Here is a 19,821-nt window from a genome sequence, read left to right as displayed (position 1 = left end):
GCTGTCCACAAAGGGTCAGAAAGGTAATTGCTGAGCAGTTTCAAATAACACCCAGCCTGATCATTGGTGAATTTAAGTGTTGTGACAATGTGGCCAATAATCAGCGATTTAAATTGCCCAACACTACTACATTTTCCCTCTCCAAAACATGCAAGATGATTTCTACCATGAACCAGTGTAGTTTGGTTAATGGAGCATCAGTAGGACAGTACAACAAAAGTAGACTGATGATCCATTTGTTGATATCACATAAGGATACTGTCACGAAGCGGAGCTTCCTGACTTAGATGAACTCCCTGACTCGGACGGACGGGGTGTCCTTGCTAATGCTTCTTCCTTTCCACCCCGTCCGCAGGATCCTTTGGACGTTTCCTGGATCTCCCCGGCTCTGCCTCAGGGACGTGTACCTCTGTATCCAGACCCTGTGACGCTAGGGGCATGTCCACCTGCACTCGCCCAATCAGGTCAGACGACGTCACCCGATACTGACCAACCGGAGGAGGCGGGGGCGTTTAAGGAAGCTCCGTTCTGGATTGCCGGCGCGAAACCTTCGGAACGCCAGTTGGAACACGAGGAGGACGCCACGGAGGAAGACGGAGCCGCTGTCGTGGAACCGCTGCTGGGACCCCTGAAACTGAGTGACGACAAGCCAGGAGGCCAACGATACCACGAGCCGCCCCGCCACACTTCCAGGGGAGAAGTGTGGCTCCACAAGGTACGGGGGCGTTTTCAAGGGTTGTTCAAATCACGGGGTGGGACGGGGTAGTCTGAGGGTGGTCACTACCGTCGTATCTTGTCGGCCGCCTACACTCCCTGACTGATAGGTTTGGTGTTAGTAACCTGGTGAACCCTCACTACCCTACCCTCCTCCCACATTTGTATATGTCGAGCCCAGCCCCTAACGTGGCTGTTTTTCTTTCCTTTTCTCCGAGTGATCTCCAGCCCTGTGGTCAACTTCCGCTTCCTCAAGACTGGAACCGAAGACCCGGACCCTTCCCCAAAGGAGAGGACCCTCGTGCATTGTTTGTTTCCCAGGAGACTGTACTTTCAAACCTTGAACTTATCTCGGTGTTGTTAAACCGAATAAAAAGAGTTACAGACCTGCTTCAACTCGTACCGACTCTCATTCTCCCGTCCCCGTTCCCCACAAGTGGTGCCGTGACTCGGATCATCCAGTGAACCACGCCATCCGATACAAGATGGAGAATCTTTTGTCCCAAATGGAAGCAGACCGGACTGCGTTTTCCCAAGCCATTCAAACTCAGTCCGATAATATCCTAAAATTGGCGGAAGGACAAACACAGTTGATGAATGTCATAGGACAGGGAAGGGCTACAGCCCCACCTCCAGGTACTGTCGTTCCATTGCTTTCTTTTTGAACTTTGAAAGAGCGGCGAGAGCTAGTTCCTGGCCAGGTGATAGGTGGCCCTTCTATTTGGCGCCGTTGCTGACTGGTGAGGCCCAGGCAGCATATCAGACAGTAAACCGGGATGGAACAACTGCATATGCGGTTGTGAAACAATACATCCTCGATAGGTTGGGGGTAGACGAAGAAACCCATCGATTAAGGTTTCGGCAAGAGAAGGGGTCACCAGGGGATCTACCCAAAACCCTGTTCTTTAAACTAAAGGAGTCTGCCGACTTGTGGTTAAAGCCAAATGAAGGGAACCTCGACGCCATTATGAATAAAATATATCTCGAACAGTTTATCGAGTCCCTTCCCTATAGTACCCAAAGGTGGCTCAAACAACATGCGGGGTTAACCTTGGAGCATGCTATCGAAATGGCTACTTGTTATGCCCGGGCTCAGGGTAAGCCGTACATGAAGGAGCCCGAAAGAAATACTAAAATCATTTCACCTGTCAAAACTGAGAAACGGTTTCAAAAACCCACTCCTGAACCCCCGAAAATCCGGTTCCAACGACCTGAACTTCCCAATTCAGGGCCTCAATGTTATGACTGTGGAGAATGGGGACATATTGCTCGATTTTGTCGAAAGAAAAAAGACAGAGAAGACGAACCTATGGATGTGAGCTATGCTCCCAGGTCTATCCTGTATGCACAAGAAACCGGAACCACCTTCTATGTACGTGTCATTTTAAACGGTACTAGTATACGAGCCTTGCTAGATTCCGGGTGCAAACATTCAGTAGTAAGGGAAGAGCTAGTAGACCGCCACTCTCACATTCCAGGGAAACGGGTTAGTATCCGTTGTGTCCATGGGGACGTCAAGGAATATCCCGTAGCTAAAATCACCCTTCATACACCTTCAGGAAAGAATATGGAAGTCGTAGTGGGAGTTATGGCGGGTTTACCTGAGCCCATAATCATAGGGACTGATAATCCTTCCTTTAGTACTTTGCTGTTGGAAACCTTACAACATCTATCTCTGCCCCATGACACCTTGTTGGCCGCAGAACCTTGGGCCCGGGATACTCACTTCAGGACTGCCCAATTGAATGACGCAAGTCTCGCCAACGCATGGCAGGTGGCACGAAGTGGGCAGGATCCAACCACTAGAACTTATCCCACGTTTTTAGAAAAAAACGGTTTATTGTATAGGCTTGCCAAGGCTGACGCTGAACCCCAGTTGCTGGTCCCAATTGACTTTCGAGAGCAGATACTGTTCTTTGGTCATGCCCATTTGCTAGCTGGCCATTCCGGGGTAGAAAAAACGAGCCAGTCTATACTACGACATTTTTTTTGGCCTGGTATTTATGCCCAGGTTCAGAAATACTGTCAGGAGTGTAGAATATGTCAGAAACGGAATCCATACACTCCACCTCCTGCCCCATTGGTGCCCATGCCTATCATAGGGGTTCCGTTTGACCGTATCGGAATGGACCTCATTGGGCCTTTACCCAAATCATCCCGCGGGCATCAGTATGCCTTGGTTTTGGTTGATTATGCTACGCGGTATCCCGAGGCCTTTCCTCTCAAGTCAGCCACGTCCGTAGCAATAGCCCAGAGGCTTGTTGAAGTCTTCTCACGCATGGGCTTCCCAAAAGAGATTGTTACAGATCAGGGCACCCCTTTTGTGTCCCGTTTGATGCAGCAAGTGTGCAAACAGCTCAATATCAAACACATCAAAACCTCTGTATATCACCCCCAAACAGATGGTTTGGTTGAGCGTTACAACGGCTCCCTTAAGTTGACACTAAAGAAACTGTTATCGGGTGATGGAAAGAACTGGGATCAGTTACTACCCTTGGCCCTCTTTGTACTACGTAGTCAGAAACAATCCAGCTTAGGGACGTCCCCATTCGAGTTGTTGTTTGGGAGACCCCCTAGAACGCTCCTCGAGATCACAAAGGATAGCTGGGAAACAGAAGGAGCACAAGAAGCTGAAGCCCTGTTGGATTATACTAGACAACTCCAGAGTAGGCTACATAAACTCAGAACCCTAGCTCACGAACACTTAGCGGTAGCACAGACTAAACAGAAAACCCTGTATGACCGTGGTACTAAGTGGAGAGTGTTGGATGTAGACGATTGGGTTCTGATTCTGTTACCCTCTTCTACGCACAAAATGAGGAAGGAGTGGCAGGGGCCTTATAAAATCCTGAAGAAAATAGGACGTACCACGTATCTGGTACAGTTAGGAAGAGGCAAAACCCAAATGTATCATATTAACATTCTAAAGAAATGGTTAGGTCCACCCCCACAGTCAGTCAATGTGGTCTCCCCTGTACTTCATACTGAGCATACTGTTGATGCTGCCCCTGTGAATCCTGACTTATCGTCGACCCAACAGGAAGAAGTCAGAAAACTACTTTTGTCACATTCAGCAGTTTTCTCTGATCAACCGGGTCGTACTCACTTAGCGGAACACAGCATACCTACTCTCCCAAATACAGTGGTGAAACAGAAGCCCTATCGTATTCCTGAGGCCAGACGCTCGGCTTTCCAAGCCGAAGTAGACGGCATGCTGAAGGCTGGGATCATAGTTCCTTCCCATAGCAACTGGTGCTCGCCGGTGGTGTTAGTACCGAAACCTGACGGTAGCATCCGTTTTTGCATCGACTTTAGGGCCGTTAACCGGGTATCCAAACAGGATGCGTACCCTCTACCCAGAGTCGATGAGTTATTGGAACGCCTTGGGGAGGCTCGGTACATCACCACCATAGATCTCACCAAGGGATACTGGCAGATTCCCCTTGCTCCCAAAGACATGGAAAAAACAGCATTTTCAACGCCATCTGGTCATTACCATTTTACAGTACTCCCCTTTGGTTTACATGGGGCGCCAGCTACATTTCAAAGAGTTATGGACACGCTGCTGGCACCTCACCTACAATATGCGTCTGCTTACCTGGACGATATTGTAGTGTTTAGTAAAACCTGGGAGGACCATTTGTCTCACCTCAAAAAAATACTGTCCAGTCTTGGGGAGGCCAGTCTCCACATCAATGCGAAGAAGTCCCGGTTTGCTTTCCAGCAGGTAAAATACCTTGGGTATCTTTTGGGCGATGGACAAATTAAGCCCCAGATGGAGAAATTGGAAGCAATTAAAGCTCTGCCTTACCCGACTTCAAAGAAAGAACTCAGGGCCTTCTTGGGACTGGTGGGCTATTACCGCCGGTTCATTGCTCAGTTTGCTAGCCTGGCCGCTCCTCTCACCGACCTCCTTGGGAAGAATACCAAATCTGCTGCACTTCCTGCACCCTCTCTAGCACAGTCTTCGGCTTTCCAAGCCTTGAAGGACGCTTTGACTTCCTCGTCTGTCCTCATTTCCCCTGACTTCCTTAAACCCTTCGTCCTCCAGACTGACGCTTCGGGGGTTGGCATTGGTGCGGTCCTTTCCCAGGAGGATGAGACTGGGGCTGAACGGCCCGTGCTCTTTATCAGCCGCAAGCTGTTTCCGAGAGAACAGTCATATTCAACGATTGAGAAGGAGTGTTTGGCTGTTCGTTGGGGTGTTGAAAAACTGAGGTACTATCTTGAGGGGAGGCCATTTGTGTTGTACACGGACCATGCTCCTTTAACTTGGCTTCAGCGTAATAGGGGGAACAATGATCGCATTTTGCGTTGGTTCTTGGCCCTGCAGCCCTTCCAGATCGAGGTCCGTCATCGAAAGGGTACTTTGCAGGGGAATGTTGACTTTCTGTCCCGCTATCCGATTTCCCCCGATCGGGTCAATCCTGGGGGTGGGATGTGTCACGAAGCGGAGCTTCCTGACTTAGATGAACTCCCTGACTCGGACGGACGGGGTGTCCTTGCTAATGCTTCTTCCTTTCCACCCCGTCCGCAGGATCCTTTGGACGTTTCCTGGATCTCCCCGGCTCTGCCTCAGGGACGTGTACCTCTGTATCCAGACCCTGTGACGCTAGGGGCATGTCCACCTGCACTCGCCCAATCAGGTCAGACGACGTCACCCGATACTGACCAACCGGAGGAGGCGGGGGCGTTTAAGGAAGCTCCGTTCTGGATTGCCGGCGCGAAACCTTCGGAACGCCAGTTGGAACACGAGGAGGACGCCACGGAGGAAGACGGAGCCGCTGTCGTGGAACCGCTGCTGGGACCCCTGAAACTGAGTGACGACAAGCCAGGAGGCCAACGATACCATGAGCCGCCCCGCCACACTTCCAGGGGAGAAGTGTGGCTCCACAAGGTACGGGGGCGTTTTCAAGGGTTGTTCAAATCACGGGGTGGGACGGGGTAGTCTGAGGGTGGTCACTACCGTCGTATCTTGTCGGCCGCCTACACTCCCTGACTGATAGGTTTGGTGTTAGTAACCTGGTGAACCCTCACTACCCTACCCTCCTCCCACATTTGTATATGTCGAGCCCAGCCCCTAACGTGGCTGTTTTTCTTTCCTTTTCTCCGAGTGATCTCCAGCCCTGTGGTCAACTTCCGCTTCCTCAAGACTGGAACCGAAGACCCGGACCCTTCCCCAAAGGAGAGGACCCTCGTGCATTGTTTGTTTCCCAGGAGACTGTACTTTCAAACCTTGAACTTATCTCGGTGTTGTTAAACCGAATAAAAAGAGTTACAGACCTGCTTCAACTCGTAACGATTCTCATTCTCCCGTCCCCGTTCCCCACAGATACCAATAGTTCATTTTCTATTTTGGCCAGGGTGGAGTTGGAACAGCCAAGCAGCACACCATTTTCTGTATCCAGGTAAATTATGAAGGGTTGATCTATGGCCAGCCAATGTATATTATATAGTCCTTTCAATGCATTGGTAATCCTCTGACCCACACTAACAGTACCACCATAATAGGGGCCATCAGTCAATTGTAGTGTATGGCTAAATTCTCATACACCCACATAATACATATCTGCTACAGATGTTGTCCATCGCCTAGTACTGAACAAGTATGTTATAACTGAATCAATGTGCCACATGCCAGAGGGATCAAATCTAGTACACCACTGTCGGTCCCAACTACTACATACTATGGCCGCTTGTTTACATCTCACAATGACATTCAGATAGGGGATGAAAGTAACTACCTCCATCCCAGCTGATCTCCCCACCACTTCTCTCTCCAACCATGCCTTCTCAGGACATAGTGCCCGATTCACAGAATGAACTTAAGACTCAATCCTAAACTTACAACTATTTTGGTATTCACAAAATGCACTTACTACTTTTGGAATTCACAGAATGAACTTACTACTTTTGGTATTCACAGAAGTTAGGATTGCGTCTTAAGTTTGTCTTAAGACAAACTTAAGACAGACTTAAGACAAACTTAAGACAGACTTAAGACAGACTTAAGTTAGGATTTTGTCTTAAGTCTGTATTAAGTCTGTCTTAAGTTTGTCTTAAGTCTGTCTTAAGTCGGTCTTAAGTTTGTCAACTTAAGACAAAATCCTATCTTCTGTGAATACCAAAAGTAGTAAGTTCATTCTGTGAATGCCAAAAGTAGTAAGTTCATTCTGTGAATGCCAAAAGTAGTAAGTGCATTCTGTGAATACCAAAATAGTAGTAAGTTTAGGATTGAGTCTTAAGTTCATTCTGTGAATCGGGCCCTATATACTTTTAAACATAATACCGCAGATTGCACAACCCAGTGCAGTGACCATCTTAGTAGACTGTGAGCATTAGAAATACCATAAAGGGAGCTGGAGATCTGCCAGCTACTGCAACCCATAAACTGTGTGTCTGCTCTCACACCTCTTCATCCACTACATCGCTAAGTGCTACATCCTATAATACAATAACTGCACCTCGGTAGTCATCATGTATGACATGGAAACCCTACCCACATTGCATCAAAAACAAAGACAAACATTTTCCAACCACACATCCTACCAGGCCTGGGTGGAGTTCGCGGAGTTCCACGTAAACTCCGCCAGGCTAAGGGGAGTTCCATGAGCCGCATAGTGCGTTAGCTCGTGCCTTTCGCACTGATTTTTAGCGCCAGCTGTTGTACTGTGCCGTAAAATCAGAACAAATGGCCTCCCGCACAGCACAAGAGGGTGTTGCTTCTTTTTGCTTCTCTAGTTGAAATTCTACTGAAGCAGCAGTTACCCCAATGCGAAAGGAAGGTTTCTCAACGCGAGCCGTCGGAGACCATTCACAATCGCCTACGCTGAGAAGTCTCACTGCAAAGGGTTCTAGCATGGGATTTTCCTCGCTCGGGATTGCCAACTTACCGCTCGCAAGCGAGAGTGAGGAAAAACCTGTGCTATGTGGAGCAGAGTATTAGCAGAACTCTGCGAGCTCCACGGAGCGTTGAAAATGTCACAAATTCCACAAACAGAGCATAGTTCACCACCCAACCCTACATCCTACACAGCATAGCAGGAGCCACATGTAGGAAAGTGCTTTAGTGCCCCAGATAAGGGAAGTAAACGTTATATTAATGTTGCAATACATTACAATATGATAATTTACCAGAAAGATTTGACAAAATCTGTGTACTGTACGGTTCAAATTTTATTCCATTTTTTTCCAGCTCAGCTGCTGGTTTGCTCGGTTTGGAGTCTTTTGTCTCTTTCCTCAGATATGGTAAAACAGTTATCTTTTTTATATTAATGATTTTTTAGCATCAAATCAAACATTGCACATATCTTTAAGAGAACAAAAAAAATGGACATTTTTTTTCATCATAACAGACCTCATAACTTTCGTCCTGGTTGCTGTATATTAAGGTGTGTATTCATGTGGTGTATAATCATTGGTGTCTAAGTATTGATAAGAATAAACAGTAATATCTCTATTAATGGCCGAAGGTAACTTGCTCAGGGAAATAAAGCCCATACAATAATAGGCAATATATGCTAAACTTCCATACCCTCATGCCCAAGCGCTTTCCCCCACCAATCAGTTTATCCCATAGATTATTCTAACATAAAACATAACGTGTATTTGTAAAGCGCATGTTCACCCAGAAGGGTATCTTGGCGCAGATTAACAGATGTTAATGTGAACTCAATGGTACTCCTTTAATAGACCTATAGAAGGATGAAAGGCTGAGTTGACCCACAGGGATTTTAACCTGTGACTGTGAGGTCGAACATAGGCCCCCACAGTGGACGTATTATTCCACTAAGCCACCAGACCTGGCGATACTGTAGCTATAATGACAATCATTCGTGAAAAACATTGAAAGTAAAGCCACCACTTCTGGGGTCCACTCTAAGGCCTAGTAGTATTGGGAGAACACCAATTATGTTAGTTGCACATTTCAATTAACACTGACAGTGTTCTTGTTCCTCCTCATAGACCCATTGAAGCATCATCAGGCAGCTTAAAATGGTGGTCAATCCTGGGTGTGAAGAAATTTACCCTAGATTTTCTCAAAGGTGGGCAAACGATCCTCCAGTCTTTATATGACTCAATTGTAGGAAGCTACGAGGAGCATTTTTCTCAGCCGTTATTCAACTGTGAAAACCGTTTCAGTCTTCCAAAAACGAAGGGGCATATTACCCAGAAGTGCGTTAAAAAACGCACATCGCACACCTTCATATCGCCGGCTATCGCCGGATTGTTTCGCCCTGATAGCGCATAATTATCAATGCGCATCACGTACGTGAAATTAAATCCGGCGATAGTCGGCAATATAGAACATTAGCGCATGAAAACAAACGTTGTTTTCACACGCTAATGTGTGCCTTGATAATATGGGGGGGTGGATTCAGCGTTATGATCCACACCCCCATGTTATCAATGCCTTAACACCTGGTCAGAGCAGGCGTTGGGAGACCTGCGATAAACGAGTTTATCGCAGGTTGTTGTCTCCCAACGCCTGCCTTGGTAATAGGGTGTTCCCACCTCCAACCACATTTTACATGTGGTTGGACGTGGGAACGCCCACTTTGCATGTCATTAGCGATGTTTCTCGCTGACATGCAAAGTTGGCTTGTGGCAGGCGTTAACATGCCCTTGTTGATAGGGCTCTAGAAGTATCGCCGCTTTCTCGGCACAATTCGCCGAAAAAGCGACAATACTTCGCCTTGTAGAACCCACAATGTGGAAACTGTTTGTACTTCGATGAACCAACAGCCATGTTGTGAGGTGATTTCTGGATATTGTGAAAAATGATGAAGCATCCCCCATAATTCCTGACGTTTGTTTTGTTTACACCCATAGGGCATCCCCGTAGGATCTCAGTTTTGGCATTCTCGCACTTTGATGATCATATTAATATCCACTTCATGACACCGACTGCTGCTGGGTTAGCGTGCAGCCATTTTACTTTGGTCGTGAAACTTTAACTCACGCTCTTGGAATTAAGTAATTGAAAAAGGTACCCGGTCAACGGCCTTCTCAGCATCGAGGGAGACTAATATTATTTCAACGAGGTCATCTTGTACCTGCCGTGTGCCAGGGATCACAGATGGAACATTGATGATTGGTGTGGGATGAATCGCATCTTGCAGCTGTGTATTAATAATGGCAAAAGACCCTTCAACCTGTTTGCTAAGACCTTCACAAGGATCTTAAATTCAACATTAAAAGGACCGGTCTACTGCATGTGCAGTCATATGGATCCTTGCATGGTTTAAGTGTATCTGTTATTGTTGCTTCGTTAGCTTCTCTGAGAGGGGCAGTATTGTCTTGGATCTCATTAAAAATTTTGCACAGTAGGGGGACTATTAATATTTTTTTATTTCATAGTACGCCACAGGGTATCCGTCTACTCTGGGGACTTTAGTCATGGGGAGTTCGTTAATGACTTGTCTTACTTAATCTTCCAATTCATGCAGGGGGCAGTTTGGGTAGGGTATGGTAGAGAGAAACTCCCGTCTGCCTGTTCTGACCCTTGACTTTCTGTTGTGTATAGTGTTTTGGAGAACAAGCAGAAAGCTTGCAAAATTACGGTGGGGTGTGTTAGTGTCTCTCCTGGGTTATTTCGAATGGCTGCAATCGGGCGAGAGGCTTCCTGTTATCTCAACTGACAAGCCAGCAAAGGCCTTGCCTTTTCACCTCTTTCATAATGTGGTTGTTTCAAGCTTAAAGTAGATTTTTTGCACGTCAAAATATAGCCCATTAACTTTAGATTTGTACTCGGAAGTGTGTTGTGGAAGTGCGTGTTGTAACTGCCATTTGACGTTCTAGCAATTTTGGGTTGTAAAGGCCTGCCTTTTTTGCAAGAGCTGAGTCATACATCAGCTCTCCTCTTATACTAGCCTTCCCAGCCTCCCATAATACATGAGAGGAAGCCACTGAAGCCTTATTTAATTCTAAATAGAATGTTGTGAAGCCTTGTACCTTATCTTTGGCTTCAGGAATTTTGAACCTGGAAACATTAAAACGCCACTGGCCCATTGGAGGTGTCGGTACACCTACCACAAGCTAGAGTTGTACTGTGGAAGTGCCATTTGGTGTGATCACCGCCTCTTTAATATATGGTTGAAGAGAAGGAGTTAAGAAGAAATAGTCAGTTCTGGTGCGGGTGCCATGTGTGCATGAAGTAAATGCCTAGTCACGGTTGGTGGGTTAGGTGAGCACCAGGCATCTGTCGAAGAGTGGTCATATATTAGATCAGCTAGAATGCGCCTGTCCCCTTATCTGTGAAACTCATTGTGGTCTTATTAATCTAGCACAGGGTCCAGGACCAAGTTCCAATCGCACTCTAAGATTTCTTTTGACCTGGGAATTGAAAGAATGCTCTGATACAATGCCCTCCAATTGAAGCCTTTTTGAAGCCAAGGACCAGTGTCAGATCTTGGTTACTTGCCTTAATAAATCTACAGTGTCCCTCTGCATCAGTCCATGTTTAACCGCAGTCCCTTTCTTATCAGTACGGCTACCCCTTCTTTCCAAGAAGGTCTATTGGATGATACTTTACCCTTTGTCTCGTTCCTCCACCGGTATGATATTCCCTGCCAACTCACTGCCATGTAAGGTTTTCCTTTTCCAATTGAGAGAGGTGAGTTCCTTGAATGAGGGCCATATCAAGACGATGGGAGTAAAAGGACAGTATTTGCTCAATTTTATGTAGTGAGTGAGGCCATCAAGATTAAGAGAGACCAACTTAAGTCCTCTGTTGCGGTGCATGTGAGTGCCACGCGTGGAGCTTCCTGGAAACGAAGTGGATTTTATCTAATGTGACAGGAGCAATGGTGTCTTTAGTTGGTAGGTTTCGTGGAGTTGAACATTTCTGTATATATCAGTTGTGGGCTGGGTGTCTGAATTCGGACTGGAGACCTGCAGTGGCTTCTAATGCTGAACTAGAATTAAATATGGGAATTGAACAGAAGGTGGATTTAGAGGGCATTAGACCAATGAAGCGGGAGTGTACCCGCTTTCTCTTGGTGAAGTTGTGGTACCAAGGGAGTTGAAAAATCACGGGGTGTCCCACTCTACGGGCCCAAGAGCTAAGCTAAAGGTCTACTGTATATACATTTTAATGTATCAAACATAAAAGCACAAAGCGGCCCTATTTTGTGCTGTTAGGGCATGGAAAAAGGCAAAACGGTTCTGGTATATCGATGATGTCAATGCTACAGATACCCACAGGTTTAATCTTACTGTTGCTTACACAAAGGTCAATTAACAAGGCTAATCCCAGGTAGTTGTTGTAAAAAATGTATACACATTTTTATTATTTCACATAATATAATTGTTAATATTTTAAAAACATGGGTGATTACACATCACAATTTTATACACAGTTTATAAAAAGCAAAACATAATACATAAAACAAGAATCATAGAAAAGTCGACGCGGCGTTTCGGTTTTTTTCTTATAGAGCACCTTCTTCAGGACAGATTTTAGGTTTTAAAAAAACACAGAATTACCAACCATTGATAATCATAGTGTTATTCTTCTGTACACATTATTACAAACTACATTATTCCCTATATATATGTCTAATTTCCAATCACACGCAGTTTTTATATCTAGACACAATTATTGTCATTGACCTTCTCATTAACCATGTTTAATGAGAAGGTCAATGACAATAATTGCCTTTTGCCTTTTTCCATAACCTAACAGCACAAAAAAGGGCTGCTTTGTGCTTTTATGTTTGATACATTAACATTTATATACAGTAGTCCTTTAGCTTAGCTCTTGGGCCTGTATAGTGGGACACCCCATGATTTTTCATTCATTTCCCCCTGATCCCAGACAAACCCTAAAAGGGGGCCTACTTACTTTTTCTAGTACCAAGGGAGTTGCCAAGTCATCAGCCAAAGATGAGCATTTGATTTGTGAGATATAGGAGGAAGGAAAGTTATAAAATGAGTTAGAGTGTTGGTGTGTGTGGCCCATGGCAATCTTTTGAAGATAATTGTAAAGCAGAAAGAAACTCCCTATTAGTTTGTCGCTGTCTAGCAGTGTATAGCAGATGTATTGAGATTGGCATGGTTGCAAGGTTCACCACCTCTCATGACCGGAAGAGCAAATCACACTGCAGGTCCAACCTGAGCCATGTAGTCTGAAATCTTTATGAGTAACATCTATACAGAGTACCTTCCAATCACGGCGAAGAACCGGTAACCTCACCTTAACAGTTACAGTCAAGACCCTGAATATAATAAGGGCTAGTACAGCTGAGAAACTAGTCATTTTTTAAAGGGGATAGTGATGTATCTCTTGCAGGTGACGGGCAATCATAATATTTGCTGTTTGGTCTCAAAGCCCAGGTCTTGGTAGCTGTATCTATTTCTACCATCTCCTACTGTGAAGAAACGTCATCAGTTGCCCTAAATCTGGATAGTGAATTATGGTCAGTGGAATGAGTCGTGTCCATGTATTCCATGTACAGTGAGCCAAGGAAGTTCTAGTGCTGCCCTGCGGCATCACATTTTTTTGTACATCCGTTTTTTGTTATCAGCATTCTTGCTGGATTTGGCAGGCCAAAGTGAACGTCCTCACGTTTTAATCAGGGCCTCAGAGAGAGGAAGGTCTTCCTTTAAGCATGATTTCTTTAGAAAACTCCTGATTGACATATATTTTATGTTTCTAATGCAGAAAGGTCCATGTTTTTGGGTCAGTTGAATCACTTCTCTCTCTTGTTTGTGTCTCAGGAAACAGACAATCATCTGACGCGGAGCGTCTCTGCCTTAATTAAGTCATGATCTGATTCTGTGTGCCCTCTGTAACTCCAGCAGTGAATGGAACTCAATTTGGTGAGTGACTGGATAAATTGATGCATAAAAGCCATTATATTGTCTCCTTCCAGGCTCTCTAGGATGTTTGAGAATTGCAAATTATTTCTTCTGTTTCTATCTTCTATTTCAATTATTTCTTCCTGCATGTTCTTGTTCCTAGTCAATGGCCTTGCTTAACTTCTGTTTCATGATGTTTATTCTGTCTTCTATTGTTGAGAGTCTGGAGTTAAAGATTGCGAGCTGAGTCCTCATTGAGGTTATTTCCAGCAACGTTTTGGAAGTATTGTCATCTACTGTGGCCTTCGTAGTTCTGAAGGATGCCAGTTCTTCAAGTAAATTATTAAGTGTAAGAGTCTTGCGCACCAAGTCCTGTTGAGGTTTTCACTCCTTTACCAAAACAACTGCTGTAAAGAGTAGTTGACAGGATGATTTTGACATTAAGGAGGAGGGTTTGAATTTGGCAAAAATTGAATGGTAGGTCATCTGCACCTCATCGCTGGCAACTTTTACCAACCTGTTGGCTGAGGGTAGGAGACTACTTATTTAAGGAGTCTGTAGGAATCTCCATCCTCAAAGGCGCAGCTGAGCGTGTGTCCTCTGTGTCTGTCTCTTATATGGCACATAAGAGTGGCAGAGTATGCAGAGTAAGTACAACGCCCACGTGACCCTAGATGTAGTCCAGCATTTTATATGTGGGACGCTCTTAGACCGGTGCTTTGACTTGGGAGTCTTGCGGGCAGTCTACACTGGTTAGGATCAAGTAGTTATATGGTAAGAATCTCTAAACCCTCTGAGTGTCCACAACACATCTCCACATCTATTACAGCTGCCAGCTTGTGGTTTGGAGAGCTCTCCCTGGATCTAAGGGGATCATCTTCATATGCTGCTCTGTGCTTACTAGTCATGGCTTGAGTCCAGTAATGAGGGCTCGCACTGTTGTTAATCTTGCTCTAGCACATGCATATAAGGTGTGATGTTCAAGAAGCCCTGAACAGCTGAGGGACCTGCTAATATGTGAGGCCGGATGGAGTGCTAAGTCGTTGAGGGGGCGCCCCATTAGCTGGGTACCTCAGGTTATGAAGATATTTAGGTGAGAAGTGGCTATAAGTTGTAGAAATCTTTATGAGCCATGCTTATTTGAAGCAGCCCTCTACTGGCCGGCTCACTGCCATGTGGCCACGATCTTGAGTGCTGCCCACTCATCTTTGCAAGGCTACGAACCCCGCCGGGCCTGGGTTTCTTCTATTGCCCACCGGCGCCCTATCTCAGGCTGGTCTGCCACTTGCAAGCCAGTTCTCGCTCTCAGTTAGTTTCAAAACACCGCACCACTCCTGTCCCAATTGTCTGAGAGCTGAGTGCCGGGCTGACGCTCACCTTCTTAGTGTTGCTTGGGATTGGGCCATTTGAGTATTCTGAGAATTTCGAGCTCCGCAACCCACGCCCAGCATGATTTTCTGGAAGCCTTTATCTTTCGTGTTTATACTCGTTCTATGCTTCTCTATTCTGGTTACCGTCCTCCCCATATGTCTAAAAGAAGCTGTAATGGCAGACTGGCATACGAAGCTCTAAGAAAGTGTTGCCATTTCCATCAGCGATTACCTCAGGGTTTGCATGACAACCTACTTCATTGTACACTACAAAAATTCCTTTAAAATATTTTGGGTATTTCTTTCAGAACAAGAAGCTTTTTGTGCCAAATCAAGTTTCTCTACATTTTTGTTTGCACACTTTACATGTCAATCAGGCTTTGTTGCTCTATTTAGAGCAAAGATGAAGATAAGATCGGTTCTCACTACTCCATGTGCATTACATTTGGGTCATTGATCTAGAGAAACAAAATCTTGGACATGATTTACAGTCGATGTGTTAATCTGCCTTTACAGTGGCCAATGCTTAGGCCAGTAGGGTGTACGAAGGTAAAGCAACCCAGAATACAATATTAAACCCAGTGTAAATTATAATTATAACAAACCAACAGGTAATCTGCCTTAGAACCCCACTGCAACAGTGCGAGAATCCTCCAGACACCCCACAACCCCGGGTGTCCTTCTTGGCGTTTAGCAGTGACCTTCATTTTAAAAATGCTGTACCATAAATATGGTGAGTAATGTGCGTTTGTTAATAGCAATATATTTGCCAAAATAAAATTTAGTTTGATACTGGTGCATATCTATATGCTTCCAGCACTTCACTCCATCTTTGCTTTCTTCCCACACTCCATTCCTGGATTCTGTATTTGCCTTCTTCTTCCTTCTGGATTTTCTAGTCTTTCCTTATCCAAGTCTCAGTGCAGCCTTCTCTCTCAAGGTGCAGTTCTCATTTGTGTTGGTTCTGCTACATTATGACACCACTCACCAGATGGCTAACATACAAACCCTTGCAAAACTACGAACTTCTCATAGAGCTCAATCATGTCAGAATCACACACATTTTTTTAGCTCTTTAGACATAAGGTGGGACCTCTTTTCTACCACTTTTCGCTTTTATCATCCTCCATGAAAACATAGTACTTGTTCATTAATTTCCTTTTGTGTTTTAACGTGGTTTATTCAACGTGATTTGATGCTTCTTAATGTTAGGTCTGAGCTTTGAAAATCCAAAAAGTAAATGAATACTTAAATAATCAAGTAAAGGATATGTCTTTGGCTATCCCATGCACCAATTTTGAAAGAAATTCTGGACTCCAAATAGCTTTACCCCCTTGTTTGATTCTCTGCTTCTTGGACAGCGAATCCAGGAATGTAGGAGGGAAACAAAAAAAGATAGTTCCAAATTTAAATTGAATCAGATCACATTTCATACTCACAGCAGATACAGAGACTGCAATCCCATGAAAGATCCTGGTACAATCTTAGACAGTTTGTTGTTGTCAAAAATCCTGAAACAGAAAACAAAGAATGGGAACGTCAATGAAAGGCACGGTTAAAGAGACCTGCTTGACAGAGATTTGCAGATATTTTCAGACGTTTTTTTCCAATTTGTCTTTAAAATGTTTGGTTTCCGTTCTTAAGTTTCTTAAAGTTACGTAGTGAAGCTTATCCTAATTATCAGAGCTTTCTGAGTGCATTGATTTTTTCTATCAATCAGACACACTAGCCCTTATCTTCTAATCACAAATTAGGGGTTTTCAAATGTAATTCCTTTAGAACAGCCCTAGAACCCTTTTTTAAGTTTTACACCTTATCCAAATACTTTTAAGTTGGCTATAGGCTTACTCCAAGGAATGTGCCCAACGTGAGACGATTTAAGGAAAGCATTTAAATAATTTATGATCTCCATTGTCCAATTTAGGAACAGGTATGGGCATTTACTTTGCTTTGATCATAGCCTATGGCAAACTTATTAAATGAATGGATGCTGGTGTGAAAAGGAATTAAGACATTTAGTGCAAATAAGGTATATGTTAAAACACCTGTCCTACAACAACATATAAGGGCCAATTTACAAAGGTAAATTCAGTGATAAATGTAAAGTTACAATGTTAATGACCAACTCTACTTTTTCACTTGTGCCTGAAGTCTACAAAGGAATGCGTGTCAGATGTATATGCATTACAGTGCTTATTTTTCCCACCGGCATTGCAGCAAATTATGTACTCGTAAATAGCACTCGAGGCGCAGGAAGTGGGCATCCTATTGCATGTTTTAACAATGATTAAAAATCCTACTGCAGAAAAGTAACTTTTAGAAAGCTACTTGTGCCCTGCCTGAAGTCCTTAGAAGTTAAACCTGCATTTTGCATTTCTGCTTCAGCCAGAAATTAGCATTTGAAGAGGTGTGAATGAGGTGGGAACTTGTTCCCAGGAGCAAATAACAGGCTGATCTGAATGGGAAGAGATGACTCATCTGAACCTGACAGAATATGTGCGGCTGCAAGAATCCTTTCTTACATTAAAGTGTTGAGTCCTGCTTGAAGGTCACATCCTGCTTGACATGTCTGCTGGTTTTCTTCATGGGACACTTGCAGTGCACTTCAAAGATGTTATATACAGTTGGGTATAGCCCTTCTTTTGTTCCCCCAGTCAAGCAGCCACCATCACAGTGGGCATCTTTTTTGACTTTACAGTGTCACAGTCTGTTTGCGGTACAAAAGGGGGTGGTAATGGACGGAGCATCTGAACCAATCAAACACTCACACCCAGTCAAAAGATCTGGGTTTAATCCATCACCGTTCTTTAGCCCACTCTGCCACCCCAGTTCAGACATAGCTATATGCAAATCAGTCTGACCCTGTGCCTCATGGGAACAGTGCAGCCCGAACTGCCAAGCCATACCTTCCCTGGACCGGAAACAAGCTCCAGAGGACCGGTTTCTGGCATTCCAGATGTCTTCAGCCCGGTTTGCTTGAATCCAGTGGCAAAGTGAGCAAGGGACTCACGTCTGAGTATACTGTGCCACACTTATGGCGGCCAAAAGCGGTACAAAAGGGGGTGGTAATGGACGGAGCATCTGAACCAATCAAACACTCACACCCAGTCAAAAGATCTGGGTTTAATCCATCACCGTTCTTTAGCCCACTCTGCCACCCCAGTTCAGACATGGCTATATGACCCTGTGCCTCATGGGAACAGTGCAGCCCGAACTGCCGAACTGCCAAACCCAGCAGGCCTGTTTGACAGGCCTGCTGGGTTTACACATAACAAATGAGGTGAACTTGAGAGGGTGAAGGCAGGGTGCCAAAACAATTCTTGGATATCCCCTGCATAGTTGCTGAAAACTTAGCTTTGTTCTACCAGAAATCTGTCTCTGAGGTTAGGGACTGCCTCTAGCTGGACGTGACTGTAAAAATACATTAGAATAACCAAAGTACACACCCCACGCACATCCCCCGCCCTCACAGTCTAAGTTTGGCTTGGCTGAATACCTTGAAAACTCCCAAAATGGGTAGGGTTAGCTTCGTAAACATTAATCCCATTAGATAGGGCATCTCTAAGGGCCATTCCCACCCACTTGGTTTTGTTAGGGATGAATGTGGCAACTCCAGGCACCAACTTCAGAACACTGCTGGACCTGTGGAAAATCAGAAGAGGACTGAAACTGTTGTCTGAGACTTGAAAAGAGCCCAGAAGACTAGGCCTGTTCTGTGTCTTGTACCCAGGACAATGAAATGGACTCCAAATGTCATAAGGCTGCCCTCTTGTTAAAGTTGCAGGGACACAACAAGTTACAAAAGGCCTTTACCTGCAACTGCCCAATTGACCAATGGCAACTGGCACTGGACTGGGCCCTCCTGTTGCCATCTGCCTACCACCCTGTGAGTCTCCAAGTGCCTCCCCTGAGGTCCTGGGGGACTTAGAAATGTACCTCTTTGGTGGTTTGGGACTTCATGAGCAACTTCTACTCCCGTTTTAATAAAGGGCAGTGGGCCATTGAAATCTTGAGTCAATCTGAATTAAACCCTCTGGAATCAACAGAGCTTATACTTAGGGGTGGTGCATTGACCGCTTCAACCAATAAATCTGTTGCTGTTCAGGCAATAATTCATGCCTCGATTGAAGCTGTGGTTACAGCACCTGTTCTCAGGATCACCCATGAACCAGCCCAATTGTATACTTTGCACAGTTACTCTATATACGCAACATCTTCCCAGTCTTTGGAGGCCTCAACAACCATTGCAGCAGCTTTAATTCATGATCCATCAAATAATAGTGAAAAACTCCACAATTCTCTGGTCGCTACCAACAAGGTCTTGGACTCCTGCATGAGCCCGCTTACCAATCATTGAAGTTCCCCACATCTTACAAAAACCAATCATATTACAATTCCCAGGGTATTCCTTGGCGGCTCGGAATATTCACTATCGCACACCACAAATCTAAGAGTAACACTGCCCAGTCTCTGCCGATTCCTGGAAGCTACAGCGTCTGCTCTAAACTGGCAATCAGATAAACTAGAAATTTACAACAACTTATTATGGACTCAAGCCACCTTTCTTAATAGAAAGCAGAATTTCTAACTTAAATACTTTTGTGTCCTGCACCCTGGTAGACCTCATGTAATTATCAACCAATTATCAACAAACTCTACGATTTACAGTTGCTTTTTTTCTCCCTGCTGTCCTTAGCAAACTCAGTCAATTCTCCTTGACTGCTCCAAAAGCCTTCCCGAGTACTACGAGGAGTGGGTTCTTAAACACATGATGTTGCACACTCAGCTCCACTACACTCAGCTCACACAATATACTCAGCTCAAATCATTTCCCCCCATTACCCTCTGCTCTGGGAGGGTCACCACACAAAAACTAACAGAAACCTCACCACAACATCAGATGTTTCAAAATTCCAAACACAGAGACAACTACTAA

At 44.9% G+C, this 19,821-nt stretch overlaps 1 protein-coding gene across 1 annotated transcript in view; it reads right to left on the bottom strand.

The window, feature by feature from the left end:
- LOC147659385 (relaxin receptor 1-like) overlaps nucleotides 1–19,821 on the bottom strand; it is a 219,062-nt gene that overhangs the window by 10,346 nt on the left and 188,895 nt on the right. The window contains exon 7 of the mRNA XM_086951781.1: nucleotides 16,325–16,396. Within this exon, the coding sequence (XP_086807907.1) occupies nucleotides 16,325–16,396 (72 nt within the window). The remainder of the gene's footprint in view (nucleotides 1–16,324; nucleotides 16,397–19,821) is intronic.

This window comes from Lissotriton vulgaris, unplaced genomic scaffold (assembly GCF_964263255.1).
Source record: "Lissotriton vulgaris unplaced genomic scaffold, aLisVul1.2 SCAFFOLD_1635, whole genome shotgun sequence".
NCBI classification, from domain to species: domain Eukaryota; kingdom Metazoa; phylum Chordata; class Amphibia; order Caudata; family Salamandridae; genus Lissotriton; species Lissotriton vulgaris.
The sequence above is the reverse complement of the archived record's forward strand: the minus strand, read 5'-3'. Positions and strand labels throughout refer to the sequence as shown.